We start from the raw sequence: 15551 nt of genomic DNA, 5'->3' as shown, positions 1-15551 counted from the left end.
TTTGGACGTGGCGAGGCGGCAGGCAGGCAGGCGAGGTGTCCCCCACCCCCCACCCCCCATCCCCACCCCCGGTCGGACCAGGGACCCCCACCCCCAACCCCCTTCAGCCCCTCGCAGCGGGGTCTCGGGCTGGGTGGGCCGGCGGACGGAGAGGGAGGAAATCCTGTCTTCCAGGTTTGCGGTTGTTCAGTCTTTCTGCCGGAAGACCCTTTCCCGGTTCTGGGGCCCCCCTCCCTCCCCTTTCCCTCCCCTTCCCCCTCCACTTCCACTCCACGGGGCCGGGGAAGACCACAAGCTCTGACTGAAGTTTCTCCCTATGCTCGCTCTCACGGCTCATAGGCCGGGGGTTCTGTCGGTCTGGGGTTTTTCTGGTTTTGGGGGTTTCTTTTTATTTTATTTCTTCATCTATTAAAAACCGATCGGGTTTCCCCGGAAAGCCAGCGCAAGATCGGTGTCTAGGGGTGAGGCGTGTCAACAAACCCAGAGGCCCTTCATCCCCTTTCTCCCCGTTTTGTCCACACTGAGGGGAGGATCCGGGGGGGGGGGGGGTGGGTCCCATCTGGCTCCTGGGGGTTTGTGGTGGTCCCCCAACTGATTCTGCACCGCCTGACCCCTTCCTTCCTTCCTGCCTCCCCTCCTCCCTTCCTCCCTCTTTCTCTCCCTCCCTCTCCATGTAGGAGGAGTGTTCGGTGGGTTGAAATCTCACAAACGGATATGTACCATACCAGCTAGGTGGGAATAGCGAAAGCGTGATGGTATAGAGTTTTCCTTAGCTTTACCACGAGACTCCCAGAGCAGAATTGTATGACATGGTAGCAGAAATAGACCTTTTTATGTGTTGCTTCTATTTTACCTCAAATAAATTAAATTGTAGATATAGGGTAATAAATAAAATCCATCCATGCCTTTCACACACTACTTCATTTCTTTCTCTGGTGTTTTTACGGGGGTGCGTCTGGGGCGGGTTTCCGGGGGCAGGGCAGGCCGGGCCGTCCTGAGACCACGAAAATCCCCGGAGCGGGCCCGCGCCAGCCTCGAGGGGCCGCAAAACCCCCGGGCCTCGGCGGTGACACGGCCGAGGCGATCTGAGACCCCGGCGTCCCCGGCCCGGGCGTCCGTAGCAAGGGCATCGAGGTCGGGGCAGGGTTGGGTGGGGACGCTCCTCCGGCCCACCGGGAGCCGGGTGGGTCCGTGAGTCCCGGGCCGGGGGCTGGAAACGGAGAGGGGCGTGAGCTTTGGGCCGGACTGGTTTCATTTCTTCCTCCGGCACCCCTCCACGGCCCTTCCTCCACCGCCACCAGCCTGCTCACACCTGCTCGGCCCCTCTGCTCCTCCCTCCTTGCCTGCAGGAAGCCACAGGGGGCTGGAGAGGGGATTTCCTGGCCCCCACCACTGAGCGTGGTCGATATTGTAAATAGCGTTAGTAGCTTTAGCATGTATTTTTACAGTATTTATGCGCTAACTGTACCCAGGCACTGTACTAAGCGCTGGGGTTGATATAAGCGAAACAGGTTGGAGAGAGTCCGTGTCCCACATGGGGCTCACAGTCTTAATCCCCATTTTACAGTTGAGGCAACTGAGGCAAAGTGAAGTAACTTGCCCAAGGTCACACAGCGTCCATGTGTCCAGCAGACATGTCCCAGGCCCGTGCCCTATCCACTGGGCCACACTGCCTATTGAGGCCCTCTAGACTAAGCTCGTTATGGACGGGAACCACTAATTCTGCTGTCGTACTCTCCAATCGTATTTATTAAGTGCTTACTACTTCCAGAGCATTCTACTAAGCCCTTAGGAGAGTGCAATACGACGAAATTAGCAGACATGTTCCCGGCCCATAATGAGCTTACAGTCCAAAGCGCATAGTACAGTGTTCTGCACATAGTAAGTGTTCGATAAATACCATTGATTGATGATTGCCCGTCAATTATAATAATAACGGTATTGGTCTCAGTTACCTCATCTGGAAAATGGGAATTAAGACTGAGCCCCACGTGGTACAACCTGATTACCTTATATCTGCCCCGGCGCTCAGAGCAGTGCTTGACACACAGTAAGTGCTTAACAAATACCATGATGATGATTATTAAGCACTTACTATGTGCCACGTGCTGTACCAAGCACTGGGCTGGATACAAGTCAATGGAGTTGGACACAGCCCCTGACCCACGAGGGGCTCACAGTCTTTATCCCCTTTTTACAGATGAGGTAAATGAAAGCCCAGAGAACTTAAGTGACTTGACCAGGGTCACGCAGCAGACAGGTGCCGGAGCTGAAATTAGAACCCAGGTCCTTCTGACTCCCAGGACTGGGTTCTAGCTACTAAACCATGTGTGGAGATGCAGGAGAGAGGCAGGAGTCCCGCTGCTGAGCCCTGGCCCATCTCGCATCCTCTCCACCCACCCGCCCTCCAAAACACACCTTCCCCCTGACAGGCCGGGGGTACTGGGGATGTGTGTCAGTTCTCTTGGCTTATTGTCCTCTCCCAAGTCCTTAGTCCAGTGTTCTGCACACAGTAAGCGCTCAGAAAATACAAGTGATCGACCGCCTGGCTCTCCGTCACCCCTGCAGCTTCGCCCCGGCCCCCCAGCTTCCACCCCTCCTCCCTGGGGCCGTGGTACCCATCTTCACCCGACCTAGCCACTGCCACTGAGGCCAGGCGGGCCGCACGGGGCCCGACCCCGGAGTCCCGGTGCCCTCTGGCCCTCCAGCCCCCACACTGATGGCCCCGTGGTTCTTCGCGCTCGTGCACATGCAAATCAGCGTGGCATAGTGACTAGAGCCCGGGCCTGAGAGTCAGAAGGTCATGGGTTCTAATCCCAGCTCCTCCACTTGTCTGCTGTGTGACCTGGAGCAAGTCACTTCACTTCTCTGGCCCTCAGTTACCTCATCTGTAAAATGGGGATTGAGACTGAGCCCCACTTGGGACGGGTGTCCAACCTGATTGGTTTGTGTCCACCCCAGGGCTTAGTACGGTGCCTGGCGCATAGTAAGTGCTAGCTCGTTGTGGGCAGACACTATCTCTCTTCATTGCTGTATGGTGCTTTTCAAGCTCATAGTACAGTGCTCCGCACGCAGAAACTGTTCAATAAATACGATTGAATGAATGAACAAATACCATAATAATAATAATAACTATTAAATGCAAGCCCACATGAACACATGAACAGCACCCACACGGACGTGTGTCCCCTTGCTGCTGGGTGCCCATTTGCCCGCTGAGCCCAGACCAGTGCGGTGGCCCTGCAGAGAAGGAGGAGCCTTGGACCGGAGTTGCCTGCGCCGACACTTCCTCTTTCTCAGCCGTTAAAAGGACCCAGGCCCCCGCCGGGTGGGGCAGACCCAGGCTCCCAGCCTCCCAGTCTCCGCCAGCCCCCTACCCACCACCGCCTGCCCCAGGCCCCCGCCGCCCCATGCACCATGGCAGATCAATTCATCAGGCATATTGAGCTGCTGGGCTTCGAGAAGCGCTTCGTACCAAGTCAGCACTATGTGAGTTTCGCCCAGGAGGGGAGGGGCGGGGGCTCCGCTCCTTGGGTTGGGGGAACCTGACCTTCCCGATCCCGGGCCTCGTCCTGGAGAGCTTCCTGTGGGGGTCCCAGGGCTGGGAGCCAAGAAACGCACCTGCCGTGTGACCTCCGCCAGTGTCTCTCCCTCTCTGAGCCCGGGCTTCCTCTTCCATGTCCCGGCCCAGTCCCGGCTCGCCGCCCTCCCTGCGTGCTGGGGCCGAGAGAGGGGCTCGCGGGGGGATCGCTGACCCAGAGGATGGGTCCAAGCAGCCCATCCCTTCCACCAGAAACCACCCAGGGTCTCCGCCACGGCCGGCCAGTCCCTACCGCCAGGCTTCTGGACCAACTGTCCCTGGGAGCTCCGGTCTTTTCAGCCGGACTCCCCGGTCACGTCCCACCCCGCTGAGCGGGCCTCCCCAGCGGCCCCCGCCCCACTGAGCCTGCCACCCCCTTCCCACAGGTGTATATGTTCCTGGTGAAGTGGCAGGACCTGTCTGAGAAGGTGGTCTACCGCAGGTTTGCCGAGATTTACGATTTCCACGTGAGTGGGCCGCCTGGGGCAGAGAAGGGGGTGAGGGGAACGTCCGTCCGTCCGTGGCCAGGCTAGGACAGGTGGGCAGTGTGGAGGGATCTGCAGCCGCAGCCCGTCCGGCAATCGGTCAGTCGGTCGTATTTACTGAGCGCTTACCATGTGCAGAACACTGGACTGAGAGCTTGGAAGAGAATGCTATAACAGAGTTGATAGACACGTTCCCTTGCCCACAACGAGCTTACTGACTAGAAGGGGAGACAGTAATATAAATTAATAAATTACGGATGTGGACATGAGTGCTGTGGGGCTGGGAGGGAGGATGAATAAAGAGTGCAAGTCAGGGTGATGCAGAAGGGAGTGAGAGAAGAGGAAAGGAGGGCTTAGTCAGGGAAGCCCTCTTGGCTTTGAAGGGCGGGGAGAGTGATAATCTGTTGGATATAAAGAAGTAAGAGGTCGTTCCAGGCCAGAGGCAGGACATGGGTGGAAGGTCAGTGGCAAGTTGGTCAGAGTCCAAGAAGCGCAGCCAAACCCGACCGGTTCAGGCCCTCGACCCCATTCACGGGGTCACAGATCCCCCCGGCCCCCTGGGCCCCATTCATTCATTCAGTAGTATTTATTGAGTGCTTACTATGTGCAGAGCACTGCCCCACTCGGGGACTGAAAGATCAGCCCCTTGTGTGAGGGGCTCCTCGGGGACCCTCTTGTGGATGGACCCTGGAGGTGGAGCGGGGAGAGGGGAGGGATGCTCTGAAGTCTGTAATTTATTTATTGATATTCATGTCTGCCTCCCCCTATCTAGACTTTAAGCTCGCTGTGAGCAGGGAATAGGTCTGTTTATTGTTATGGTGAACTATCCCAAGTGCTTAGTACAGTGCTTGGCACACTGTTAAGTGCTCAATAATAGTGGATACAGCCCCATCTGGGACAGGGACCGTGTCCAACCCAAATTGCTTGTATCGATCCCAGCGCTTAGCACAGTGCCTGGCGCATAGTAAGTGCTTAAATAATTCCACCATTATTAAATACGAATGAATGAATGAATGAATGAATGAATGAATGAATGAATGAAGTCTCCCTCTCTCTCCCTTCCATCTCCTGCTAGAAAACCCTCAAGGAAATGTTTCCGATCGAGGCTGGAGACATTAGCCCAGAGAGCCGGATCATCCCCCATCTGCCGGGTAAGGCGTGGGGGGCAGGGGCTGAGGGGCAGGGGGCAAGGATTGGGGCTGGGGTCTCCACACCCTCCTGGGAGGGAGGTGGAGGCAAGAGCCAGGGGGAGGGCAGTCAATAAAGCCGGCCTTGGTCGCAGCTCCTACAGGGGAATCAATCATTCAGTCAATTGCATTTTTTGAGCACTTACTGTATGCAGAGCACTGTACTTAACGCTTGGGAGAGTACAGTATAACAATATAACAGACATATTCCCTGCTCACAACCAGCCTACAGTCTAGAGGGGGAGACAGATATTAATAGAAATAAATAAATGACAGATATGGACATAAGTGCTGTGGATATAAGTGCTGTGGGGTTGGGAGGGGGGATGAATAAAGGGTCGACGCAGAAGGCAGTGGAAGAAGAGGAAAGGAGGGCTTAGTCGGGAAAAGCCTCTTGGAGGAGATGGGCCTTCAGTAATACTTTGCATGGGGAGTCTGCTGTATCAATCGATTAATCAGTGGTATTTATTGACCATTTACTGTGTGCAGAGCACGGTACTAAGCACTCGGGAGAGTACATTATAACAGAGCTGGTAGGCACGTTCCCTGCCCACAACAAGCTTACAGTCCAGAGGGAGAGGCAGACATTAATATAAATAAGTAAATTAGAGATATGCGCGTAAGTGGTGAACACACAGGACTCGGAGGGTTCGCACTTTCCCCTGCAATTGTAGTCCAAGAAAAGGTTTCTTTTACATTTCCGCTTTAGTTTCTCGCTTGTATTTAAGGTTTGGAAAGCTGTTAAGGTGGCACTAAAGTTTGGTCAGCGGAGTCCATGATGCTATTTTTCTCACTGGGGCGAGCTCTTGAATTCCATGAACCGTGGTTTGGGAGTGGGGTGGAGGAGAAGGGGTGTTCCTAGTCTTTGAGGAGGGAAAAGAGGGGAAGCAACTGTCAGCATGCACCCCCATGAAATTGAAAGAGTGTGGCCTAGTGGATAGGGTATGGAGCTGGGAGTCAGAAGGTCGTGGATTCTAATTCCAGCTCTGCCACTCGTCTGCTCTGTGACCTTGGGCAAGTCACTTTGCTTCTCTGGGCCTCAATTCCCTCATCTGTAAAAGGGGGGTTGAGACTGTGAGCCCTATGAGGGACAGGGACTGTGTCCAACATGATTATCTTGTTTCTACCCCAGCCCTTAGAACAGTGCCTGGCACATAGTAAGTGCTTAACAAATGCCATAGTTGTTATTATGAATTAACTGCTTGCCTGTATTAGAGATGCTTAATATTTTTCTATATATATTTAGCTTAAATATTGAAAGCTCCATCTTGGGAGTCAGGGGACCTAGTTTTAACCCTGGTTCTGCTACTTGCCTGCTGTGGGACGTTGGGAGGGGTTTTTCGGCGCCTCAGCTTCTTCATCCGGAAAACGGGGGGATTCACTTCCTGTTCTCCCCCATATTAGACTGTGAACCCCCCGGGAAAAAAGGATTGTGTCCAACCTGATCATCTTGAATCTACCTTAGGGCTTGGTCTGCCAAACTAACTCTCTTCCCCTCTTCAAAGCCCTAATGAGATCTCACCTCCTCCTAGAGGCTTTCCCAGCCTGAGGCCCCTCTTTCCCTCTGCCCTCCCTCCACCCTCTGCTCCTCCCCCTTCCCCGCCTCTCAGCACTGTGCTCATTTGTATATATTATTTATTAACCTATTTATTTTGTTAATGAGGTGTTCATCCCCTTGATTCTATTTAACATGATAATGTTGTCTTGTTTTTGTTTTGTTCTGTTTTGCTCTGCTGTCCGTCTCCCCCGATTAGACTGCGAGCCCGTCACTGGGCAGGGATCGTCTGTATCTGTTGCCCAATTGTCCATTCCAAGCGCTTAGTACAGTGCTCTGCACATAATAAGCGCTCAGTGAATACTATTGAATGAATGAAAGAATGAAGCACTTAACAAATACCTCAATTTATTAGGAGGAGGAGGAAGAGGAGGAGTACTATTCATTCATTCAATCGTATTTATTAAATCCTTACCGTGTGCAAAACACTGTACCGAGCACTTGGTTATCTTGAATTTTCCCCAGAGCTTAGTACTTGGCCCATAGTAAGCGATTAATAAATAGAAATAACGGTAGTACGGTGCAGATGAAGACCGTAAACTCAGGGTGGGCAGGGACGGTCGCCGTTTATTGTCGTAGTGGACTTTCCCAAGCGCTTAGTGCAGTACCCTGCACACAGTAAGCGCTCGATAAATAAGGCCGAAATTGAAATGAAATTGAATGAAATGAAATGAATTGAAATTGAAATGAAATTTCACTGAATGAAAATGAAATGAAATGAAAGAATGAAAGACGGCCGGTCGCCCCAGCATTTGGATTTGCACCTTTTATTCACCTCTCCTTCAGCCCCAGCGCCCTTATTTCCATATCCGTCTTTAATTTATCTATATTCTCGTCCTTCTCCCCCTCTAGACCCGATGCTCCTTGTGGGCGGGGAACGTGTCCTCTCCCAAGCGCTCAGTGCAGTGCTCTGCACGCGGTGAGCGCTCAATAAATAGGATTGATGGAACACTGAGAACGTAGTGAGGGAGGGGAGGGCCATGAATGAAAAGAGGAGGTCGGCCTATGTAGATGAGAGAGTCCTGTGCTTGCCGGGAAACGTTTCGGGCGTGTATTCTCTCGGAGATTTTCTCTTTTGGGGGGAGTCCGGCAGCTATTGTGGCCTTTCAGATCCCGGTTGTTCTGTCGGAGTATTTTCAAAGAGTAGCGCTGGTGAATTGAGTTGGGGGAGTGTCGTAGTAGGCATGACTCGGTAGTGTCGTGCGTGGAAGGGGAAGGTGTGCCAAGAAGGGCCATTTCATACTTACCTGGCAGGGGTTTTACCATGATCACGTAGGTGGTAGGCCCAGGGTGAGGCTCAGCCATTGCACTTGGGTTGTGCTGACCCCTGCGATTTCCCCAAATGCGGGAAACTCGACTGCATAATTTGTGGTAGTGGGGGACTGCGTTCGCGCTCTCCCCCGGCATTTTGTTTTAAAAGCAGATGGGTTTTTAACTGTAGTGCTTTTTTGTTTGCATGTTCGCCTTTTGAGGCAGTAGGCTTTAGGGGGTAATAGATGGCTGTTTGTTAGGTGATATCACTAGTGAGCTTTGTGGTAATACTAGTGATAGTAGCTGTTAGGTAATAATAATTTACTCTTTGGTTTTTGTTAAGTGCTTACTATGTCGCTGAGCACCGTTCGAAGCGCTGGGGTGGATAGAATAATAATAATGTTGGTATTTGTTAAGCGCTTACTACGTGCAGAGCACTGTTCTAAGCGCTGGGGTAGACACAGGGGAATCAGGTTGTCCCACGTGGGGCTCAGTCTTAATCCCCATTTTACAGATGAGGTAACTGAGGCAAAGAGAAGTTAGGTGACTTGCCCACAGTCTCACAGCTGATTAAGTGGCAGAACTGGGATTAGAACCCACGACCTCTGACTCCCAAGCCCGGGCTCTTGCCACTGAGCCACGCTGCTTCCCAAGTGCTTATTAGGTGTCAAGCACTGTTCTTAACGCTGGGGTAGGTACAAGGTGATCAGGTTGTCCCACGTGGGGCTCACAGTCCTTATCCCCATTTTGCAGGTGAGGTCACTGAGGCACGGAGAAGTTAAGTAATAATGATGGTATTTAAGTGCTTATTAGGTGCCAAGCACTGTTCTAAACGCTGGGGGAGGGGTACAGGATAATCAGGTTGACCCACAGGGGGCTCACAGTCCTAATCCCCATTTTACAGATGAGGGAACTGAGGCACAGGCGAGTTAAGTGATTTGCCCAAAATCACACAGCTGACAAGAGGGCGGTGTGGGGATTAGAACCCACGACCTCTAACTCCTAAGCCCGTCCTTCTTCCGCGAAGCCACGCTGCTTCTCAATAGTTAGATAATCAAGGTCGTTTGATTGTAATTTTTGAGCACTTATCGTGTGCGGGAGCAGTGTGCTAAACTCTTGGGAGAGTACAAAATAACAAGAATCAGGCCCATCCCTGCCCACAGTTAATTTACAGTCTTTGAGGGGAGCCAGACAATAATAATAATAATGTTGGTGTTTGTTAAGCGCCTACTATGTGCAGAGCATTGTTCTAAGCGCTGGGGTAGATATAGGGTAATCAGGTTGTCCCACGTGAGGTTCACAGTTAATCCCCATTTTACAGATGCGGTAACTGAGGCACAGAGAAGTGAAGTGACTTGCCCAGAGTCACACAGCTGACAAGTGGCAGAGCCGGAATTCAAACCCATGACCTCTGACTTCCAAGCCCGGGCTCTTTCCACTGAGCCACGCTGCTTAGAATAAATAAATGGTGGCTATGGATATAGGTGCAGAGGGGCTGGGAGGGGAGGATGAATAAAGGGAGCAAGTCAGGGCGAGGCAGAAGGGAGTGGGAGAAAGGAGGGCTTAGTCAGGGAAGGCCTCTAGGAGGAGATGGGCCTTCGATAGGGCTTTGAAGCTGGGGAGAGTCAGTGTCCCTCCGATCTGATTAGATTAGAGAATAATAATAATAATAAAAATGTACTTCTTTTTTGGAGGAGTGTTCTTTAGGTGGTGATATAGGGGTGTTCGTTAGATGCAATCACTAGTGAGTTTTGCGGTAACAACAGCGATAGTATTTGTTAGGTAATAATAATTTACTTTTTGGTATTTGTTAAGCGCTTACTATGTCGCCGAGCACTGTTCGAAGCGCCGGGGTGGTTAGAAGGTCATCAGTTTGTCCCACGGGAGGCTCACAGTTTTAATCAATAAATACTATTGAATGAATGAATGAATGAATGAATCCCCATTTTACACATGAGGGAACTGAGGCCCAGAGAAGTCAAGTGACTTGCCCGAGGTCACACAGCTGACAAGTGGCGGAGTTGGGATTTGAACCCATGATCTCTGACTCCCCAGCCCGTGCTCCTTCCATTGAGCCACGCTACATAGTAAGCGCTTGACAACATGGCAGTTATTATTATTACTGAGGGCTTGGAAGCAGACAAAGTAGCAAACTGGGTTCCTGCCCTCAATTCCAATCTAACTGAGCCTAAGGAAAGACGCCCAGGGTTTCCAAATAACGGGAACAGCAGGAAAAGCAGGGACCAGAGGAGGCAGAGTGAGAGGACAGAGAAGGGAAACAGGTAAATACATGCAATGGGGCAAGCAGGCCCATGAAACACAGATTTAGATTTTGATCCCCAGGCCTGCGTTCACCCCCGGGGTCAGGTCACCGTTGGCCCCAGAGGTCCAAGGAGGGAGGGGGGAATTCATTGGGAAAGAAGGGAAGGAAGGATGACCTTTGGAAGAGGTGGGATATCGAGGATCTCTGAAGATGGGGAGACCTGTGGTCGCGAGAGGCGGGGGCTGAAGTGGGAGGGGAGTTCTAGCCTGGGGAGAACAGCGGGGTGGGTGGGGCGACAGGAGAGGTGAGAGTTGGGGCCAGTCAGTAGGTTGGCTTGGGAGGAGGGAAGAGTGTGAGGGTGCTTAGGGCCTGGGGGGAGTTGGAGGGGGCAGAGGAAGAGCCCAGGGGAGCTGGGGAGAGCAGTTGGGGGTGAGAGGCCCAGGAGACCCTGGCACCAGGCCCAGAGGCGGCTCCACTGGAGGTGACCCGGCCCACCGCCCCCCTTGGCCTCCAGAGGGGGAGAAAGGGGAAGCCGGAGCCTAGGGGGAAGAAAGGGAAGCGTCGGCCCAGTTGCAGCCTTTCCTGCCCTCGAAACCCAGTTACCGGAAGAGCCTCTGACCCGCCTCGAGGTCGTGTCTTGTGGCCACAGACCGGAGCCCCGTGGTTCCGGGCCAGAACCCAGACAGGGGAGGGAGGGAAGAGAAGGGATGGACGGACGGGGCCGTGGGAAGGACCGACCGACTCGCGCCCCGGGCCCGGGCCTCCCTCGCCCACTCTCCGTCACCTCTCCTCCCCTCCCCCCCGCCGCCCCCACCGTGGGCCAGCCCCTCGTTGGTTCGACGGGCAGCGGTCCACCGAGAACCGGCAGGGCACGCTGAGCGAATACAGCCACACGCTCATGAATCTCCCGGTCAAGATCTCCCGCTGCCCCCACGTGCTCGAATTCTTCAAAGTCCGGCCAGAAGACTTGAAGCTTCCGGCGGAAGGACAGTGAGTTGGTGGGGTCGGGGGCACCTCCGTGCTTCTGTCCAGTATCCCCTCCCCTCCTGCCTCCTGGCTTCTGCCTCTATCCAGGCCCCCAGCCCAGTCCCCCATCCACCCCTGCTCATGTGAGTTCCTGGCTTTCTCTGGGAGAGGGGACCTTCCCTCTCCCCATCCAGGGGTCGCAGACCCAGGGAGAGGTCACTGAGTCCATCCCCCGGCCTCAGACGGAGGATCCCCCTCTGCCCACCCTAGACCCACCCAGCCGGCGGACCTGGGGGGGAGGGTCTTACTCGTTCCCAGCTGGTAGGCGCCCCCCGACCACCCGGGAGGTCCCCCCGCCCCCGGCCGAGGGCGTGAAAAGGGTCTTGGGGTCTCCCCCTGCAGGACGAAGCAGCCTGAGACGTTCTTGCTGCCCAAGGACACCAGGAGCAGTGTGGCAGGTGGGGCCCGCCCCGAAGGGGGAAGGCAGGGGGATGGCGGCGGTGAGCGCTCGGCCCCCCGCGGGGCCCTGACCGGGCCCGCCCGCCGTCTCCGCCGCAGACATCACCGGGCCCATTGTGCTCCAGACGTACCGCTCCGTCGCCGACTTCGCCAAGAGCTCGACCACCGAGATGGCCCTGCAGGCCGGAGAGCTGGTGGACGTGGTGGAGAAGGGCGAGAGCGGTGAGGACCCCCTCTGGGGCGGGTGCCGTGGGGGGCAACCCCTGGACCACTCCGTGACCCCCGTCCTGGAATCGTGGCACCAGCGGGGCGGGCTGGAGGAGCGAAGCTAGGGCCTGAACGGGACGGGGCCAGGGTGGCGGTCCTACAGGGCTAAGAACAAGTACGGTTGGATCCCGGTGACGGGCCTGACCGGGCGGCGGGCAGAGTGGTAATTCTGCCAGGCTAAGCACGAGTCTAAGGCCTGATGAGGCCGCGGGCAGAGTGGTGGTCCTGCTGGGGGCTAAGGACAAGCGGGGTCAGGTCCCAGTGTCGGGCCTAACCGGGCCGTGAGCAGGGTGGTGGTCCCGCCGGGCACGGAAGAGGCATCGGGCCTGACCGGGCCGTGGGCAGGGTGGTGGTTCTGCCAGGCTAAGAACAAGCGAGGTTGGGTTCCGGCGTCGTACCTGGAGCCGATGGACGGTCCGGACGAGTCCGAGGAGCAGGAGCCCAACTACGAGGGTAACCGCCCGCCCCCAAACACCAACCCCAACCCACCGCAGCCCTATCCCCCTCCCCTTCCCCATACCCCTCACCGACCCTCACGCCCACGGGGATCCAACCCAGGGAGGTCTGGAGGCCGGGGCCACGATACCGGTGAGAGGACCGTCCTCTCCCCCACCCCCTTCCGCCTCCCCCGACCCACCAGGTGAGCCGTTCGTGGTGATCCAAGGCTACACAGCCGTGGAGGACGATGAGATGACCCTGCAAGAGGGTGAGGCCATCGAGGTCATCCACAAACTCCTGGACGGCTGGTGGGTGGTCAGGTGAGGCGACCGAGGCGGGCTGCCAGGAGGTGAGGAGCCAGGTCCCGCCCTCGGCCCAAGAGACAGGGTGCGGGAGAACCTAGGAGGGCCTCCTGGAAGGGGAGGCCCAGTAAGAGGGAGGATACGGTGGGGGACTTCACCACGTGCCCCCATCCCCTCCCTTCGCCTGCAGAAAAGAGGAAGCCACAGGATACTACCCGTCCATGTACCTGCAGAAGTCGGGGCAGGCCAAGGCCAGGAGCCAGAGCAAATTTCGGGGGGCTCCACCACGGCGGTAAGTCCCGTCCCCTTGGGACACCCTGGAATCCAGTCTGGGGGCCACACCACACTCCCTGTTCTGCTGTTCACCACCACTGCCCTCCCACGTGATTTCCTTCTCTTCTGCTTGACTTCTTTTCTGGCCACCAGATTTCTTTTCCTGTCTCGTCTGATTTCTCTTCCACTCCCGCGTCTTCTTTTCCCACCCCAAATGAAGCAGCATAACGAAGTGGCTAGAGCACGGGAATTGGAAGGTCATGAGTTCTAATCCTGGCTCTGCAACTTATCTGCTGTGTGACTTTGGGCAAGTCCCTTCACTTCTCTGGGCCTGTTACTTCATCTGCAAAATAGGGATTAAGACTGTGAACCCCATGTGGAAACAGGGCCTGGGTCCAACCTGATCAGCTGACCCCAGAGCTTAGATCAGTGCTTGACACATAGTAAGAGTTTAACAAGTTCTATTGTTGTTATTATTATTAATAATAACCCACCAGATTCCTTTTTCCACCTGGTCTCATTGCCTTTCCCATCCGACCTGCCTTCTTCTTCCCTCCCTGCCTGATTTTTTTCCTCTGTCGTTCTTTTCCTCTCGACCCGACTTCTTTCCTCACCCTCTGGATTCCCCGCCGGCCCACCGGTCCCTGAGCCCCCGTCCCATTCCTTTGTTCATTCAATTGTACTTACTGAGCGCTTAATGTGTGCGGAGCACTGTACTAAGCACTTGGAAAGCACAATATAGCAATAAAGAGAGACGATCCCTGCCCACAGTGGGCTCACAGTCTAGGATGGGGGCGGAGACAGTCATCAATACAAGTATACAGGCATCAGTAGAAATAAATAGAATTACAGATTTATGCATATATACAGAAGTGCTGGGGGGTGGGGAGAAGGGGGAAGAGCAAAGGGAGCGAGTCGGGGTGATGCGGAAGGGAGTGGGAGATGAGGAAAAGTGGGGCTTTAATCTGGGAAGGTGTCAGGGGCTCTGCTCCCACGGCCCCAGTCTCCCCACCCGGGCCCCGCTCTCACGGCCCCTCTGGCGGCGCCCCCGCCGGTGCCCCCCACGTGGCTGGCAGGTCGTCCATCGCCAACGCCAAGAGCATCCACAAGCAGGCCCGGAAGCGCATCAGTCAGGACACTTATCGGCACAACAGCATCAAAGTCACCCAGCGGCGGCGGCGACAGTCACGGCCCCAGAACGCAGGCGACCCCGGCAGTGAGTGCCCATTCGCCGGGAGGGGGGTGGGGTGGGGTGGGGGGCGGGGGGGCGAGGGGGGGCGAGAGGCCTGAGGGAGGGCCGGGCTCACTTTGCGCCCTCTCCCCGCCCCACCCAGAGGAAGACGGGATGAAGGCCCAGCCGGCCGTGCCTCCCCGGCCCAGTCGGGATCTGATTCTGAACCGCTGCAGCGACAGCACCAAACAGAAATTCACAGCCTCCCGCTGAGCCCGCCCGCCCTCCGACCCCGCTGCCCCCACCGACTGACCCCCTCCATCCCGCCAGGCCCCGCTGACCCCTCTGACCCCATCGATCGACCCCGCTGGCCCCACCGACGGACCCCTCCGTCCCGGCAGCCCCGCTGACCCCTTTGACCCCGCAAGCTACACTGATCCCTCCGACCCCCTCGGCTCCTCTGTCCCCACCGGCCCGGCCGACTCCTCCGCCCCCCTGGGCCCCGTCGACCCGTCGGTGGGGGGTGGGGCTCTCTGCTCAGCAGTGCGCCATGGGGTCGTCTCCTCCCTCCCCCCATCTCTGGGCAGTCCTTGAGTCTCCAGCCTGAGAGGTGGATGGGCAGGGGGACACCCTAAAGTGGATCCAGGGGCATCACGCCCCCTCCCCCCCAAGAACACTTCCTCATCCGACTCCTCCGGTCCTGGACAGGGTGCCTCCTCTGGGAACTCCCCCAGGTTAAACCTCTCTTCTCCACCCACCCCGGCTCTGTGGACGGACGTCTAGAGTTCCTGTTGGCATCCTCAGCATCCCTGGGCCGCTCCTTGGTGGGACCTGTGCCCCTGGGGCACCTCGCAGGGCTGGGCCGGGGCGGGGGCCGGGGAGGGACCCACTGGGAGAAGCATAGTAAACCTTGGCTGCAGTGACCGATGCCTCAGACTTGTCCTGTTGGGGCGTGTGGGGGCGGGGGACAGATCAGACCCCATTAGGGTCCCAGGCGATGCCCCCTCCCTCCCCACTGGCCTCCCTCCCTCTGTGGGCTGAGGTGAGGGAGGCTGGGGGAGGCAGGGGAGGCAGGGGAGGGGTGTTAGAGTTGGGATGGCCGGGAGAGGTGGCCCAACCATCCCCTCAGGCCCAGGTCTGCGCCATTGGATAATCTGGATAATCGAGAGCGGGACCACTCCCATCCTCGCAAAATCCCACCCCTCACCAGCCCCATCCTCAGAACACCAGCTTCAGGATCCCCAGAGTCCAGGGCCAGAGGCTTCATGGCTCCACTATCTGGAGGACTGGTTCAGGTGGATCATGCATTCACACAGTGTGGCTCAGTGGCAAGAGCCCGGGCTCGGGAGTCAGA

The 15551-nt window shown here is 56.2% G+C and overlaps 1 protein-coding gene and 1 non-coding gene across 2 annotated transcripts; both read left to right on the top strand.

The window, feature by feature from the left end:
* Positions 1–3336: 3336 nt before the first annotated feature.
* NCF1 (neutrophil cytosolic factor 1) lies at positions 3337–15120 on the top strand. Its single transcript, XM_029081715.2, has 11 exons — positions 3337–3489; positions 3967–4047; positions 5141–5216; positions 11146–11311; positions 11690–11745; positions 11846–11968; positions 12359–12466; positions 12654–12771; positions 12944–13045; positions 14103–14242; positions 14361–15120. The coding sequence occupies exons 1-11, from the start codon at positions 3418–3420 to the stop codon at positions 14468–14470; spliced, it is 1152 nt and encodes a 383-aa protein (XP_028937548.1). The 5' UTR covers positions 3337–3417; the 3' UTR covers positions 14471–15120.
* LOC114818006 lies at positions 8047–8210 on the top strand. Its single transcript, XR_003765834.1, has one exon. It is a non-coding gene; the product is annotated as a U1 spliceosomal RNA (small nuclear RNA).
* Positions 15121–15551: the final 431 nt, after the last annotated feature.

The sequence above is a fragment of the Ornithorhynchus anatinus genome, chromosome 17 (assembly GCF_004115215.2).
Source record: "Ornithorhynchus anatinus isolate Pmale09 chromosome 17, mOrnAna1.pri.v4, whole genome shotgun sequence".
Lineage (NCBI taxonomy): Eukaryota > Metazoa > Chordata > Mammalia > Monotremata > Ornithorhynchidae > Ornithorhynchus > Ornithorhynchus anatinus.
Note: the sequence above shows the minus strand (reverse complement) of the source record. Positions and strands in the feature narration are given on the sequence as shown.

Bases quoted from the DNA above. Each gene is read 5' to 3' on its own strand.
- NCF1 (XM_029081715.2), top strand. From the start codon at position 3,418: ATGGCAGATCAATTCATCAGGCATATTGAGCTGCTGGGCTTCGAGAAG. The intron at 5,217-11,145 runs GTAAGGCGTGGG...ACCGTGGGCCAG, and splicing joins GATCATCCCCCATCTGCCGG to CCCCTCGTTGGTTCGACGGG. The intron at 11,969-12,358 runs GTGAGGACCCCC...GGCCGTGGGCAG, and splicing joins GGTGGAGAAGGGCGAGAGCG to GGTGGTGGTTCTGCCAGGCT.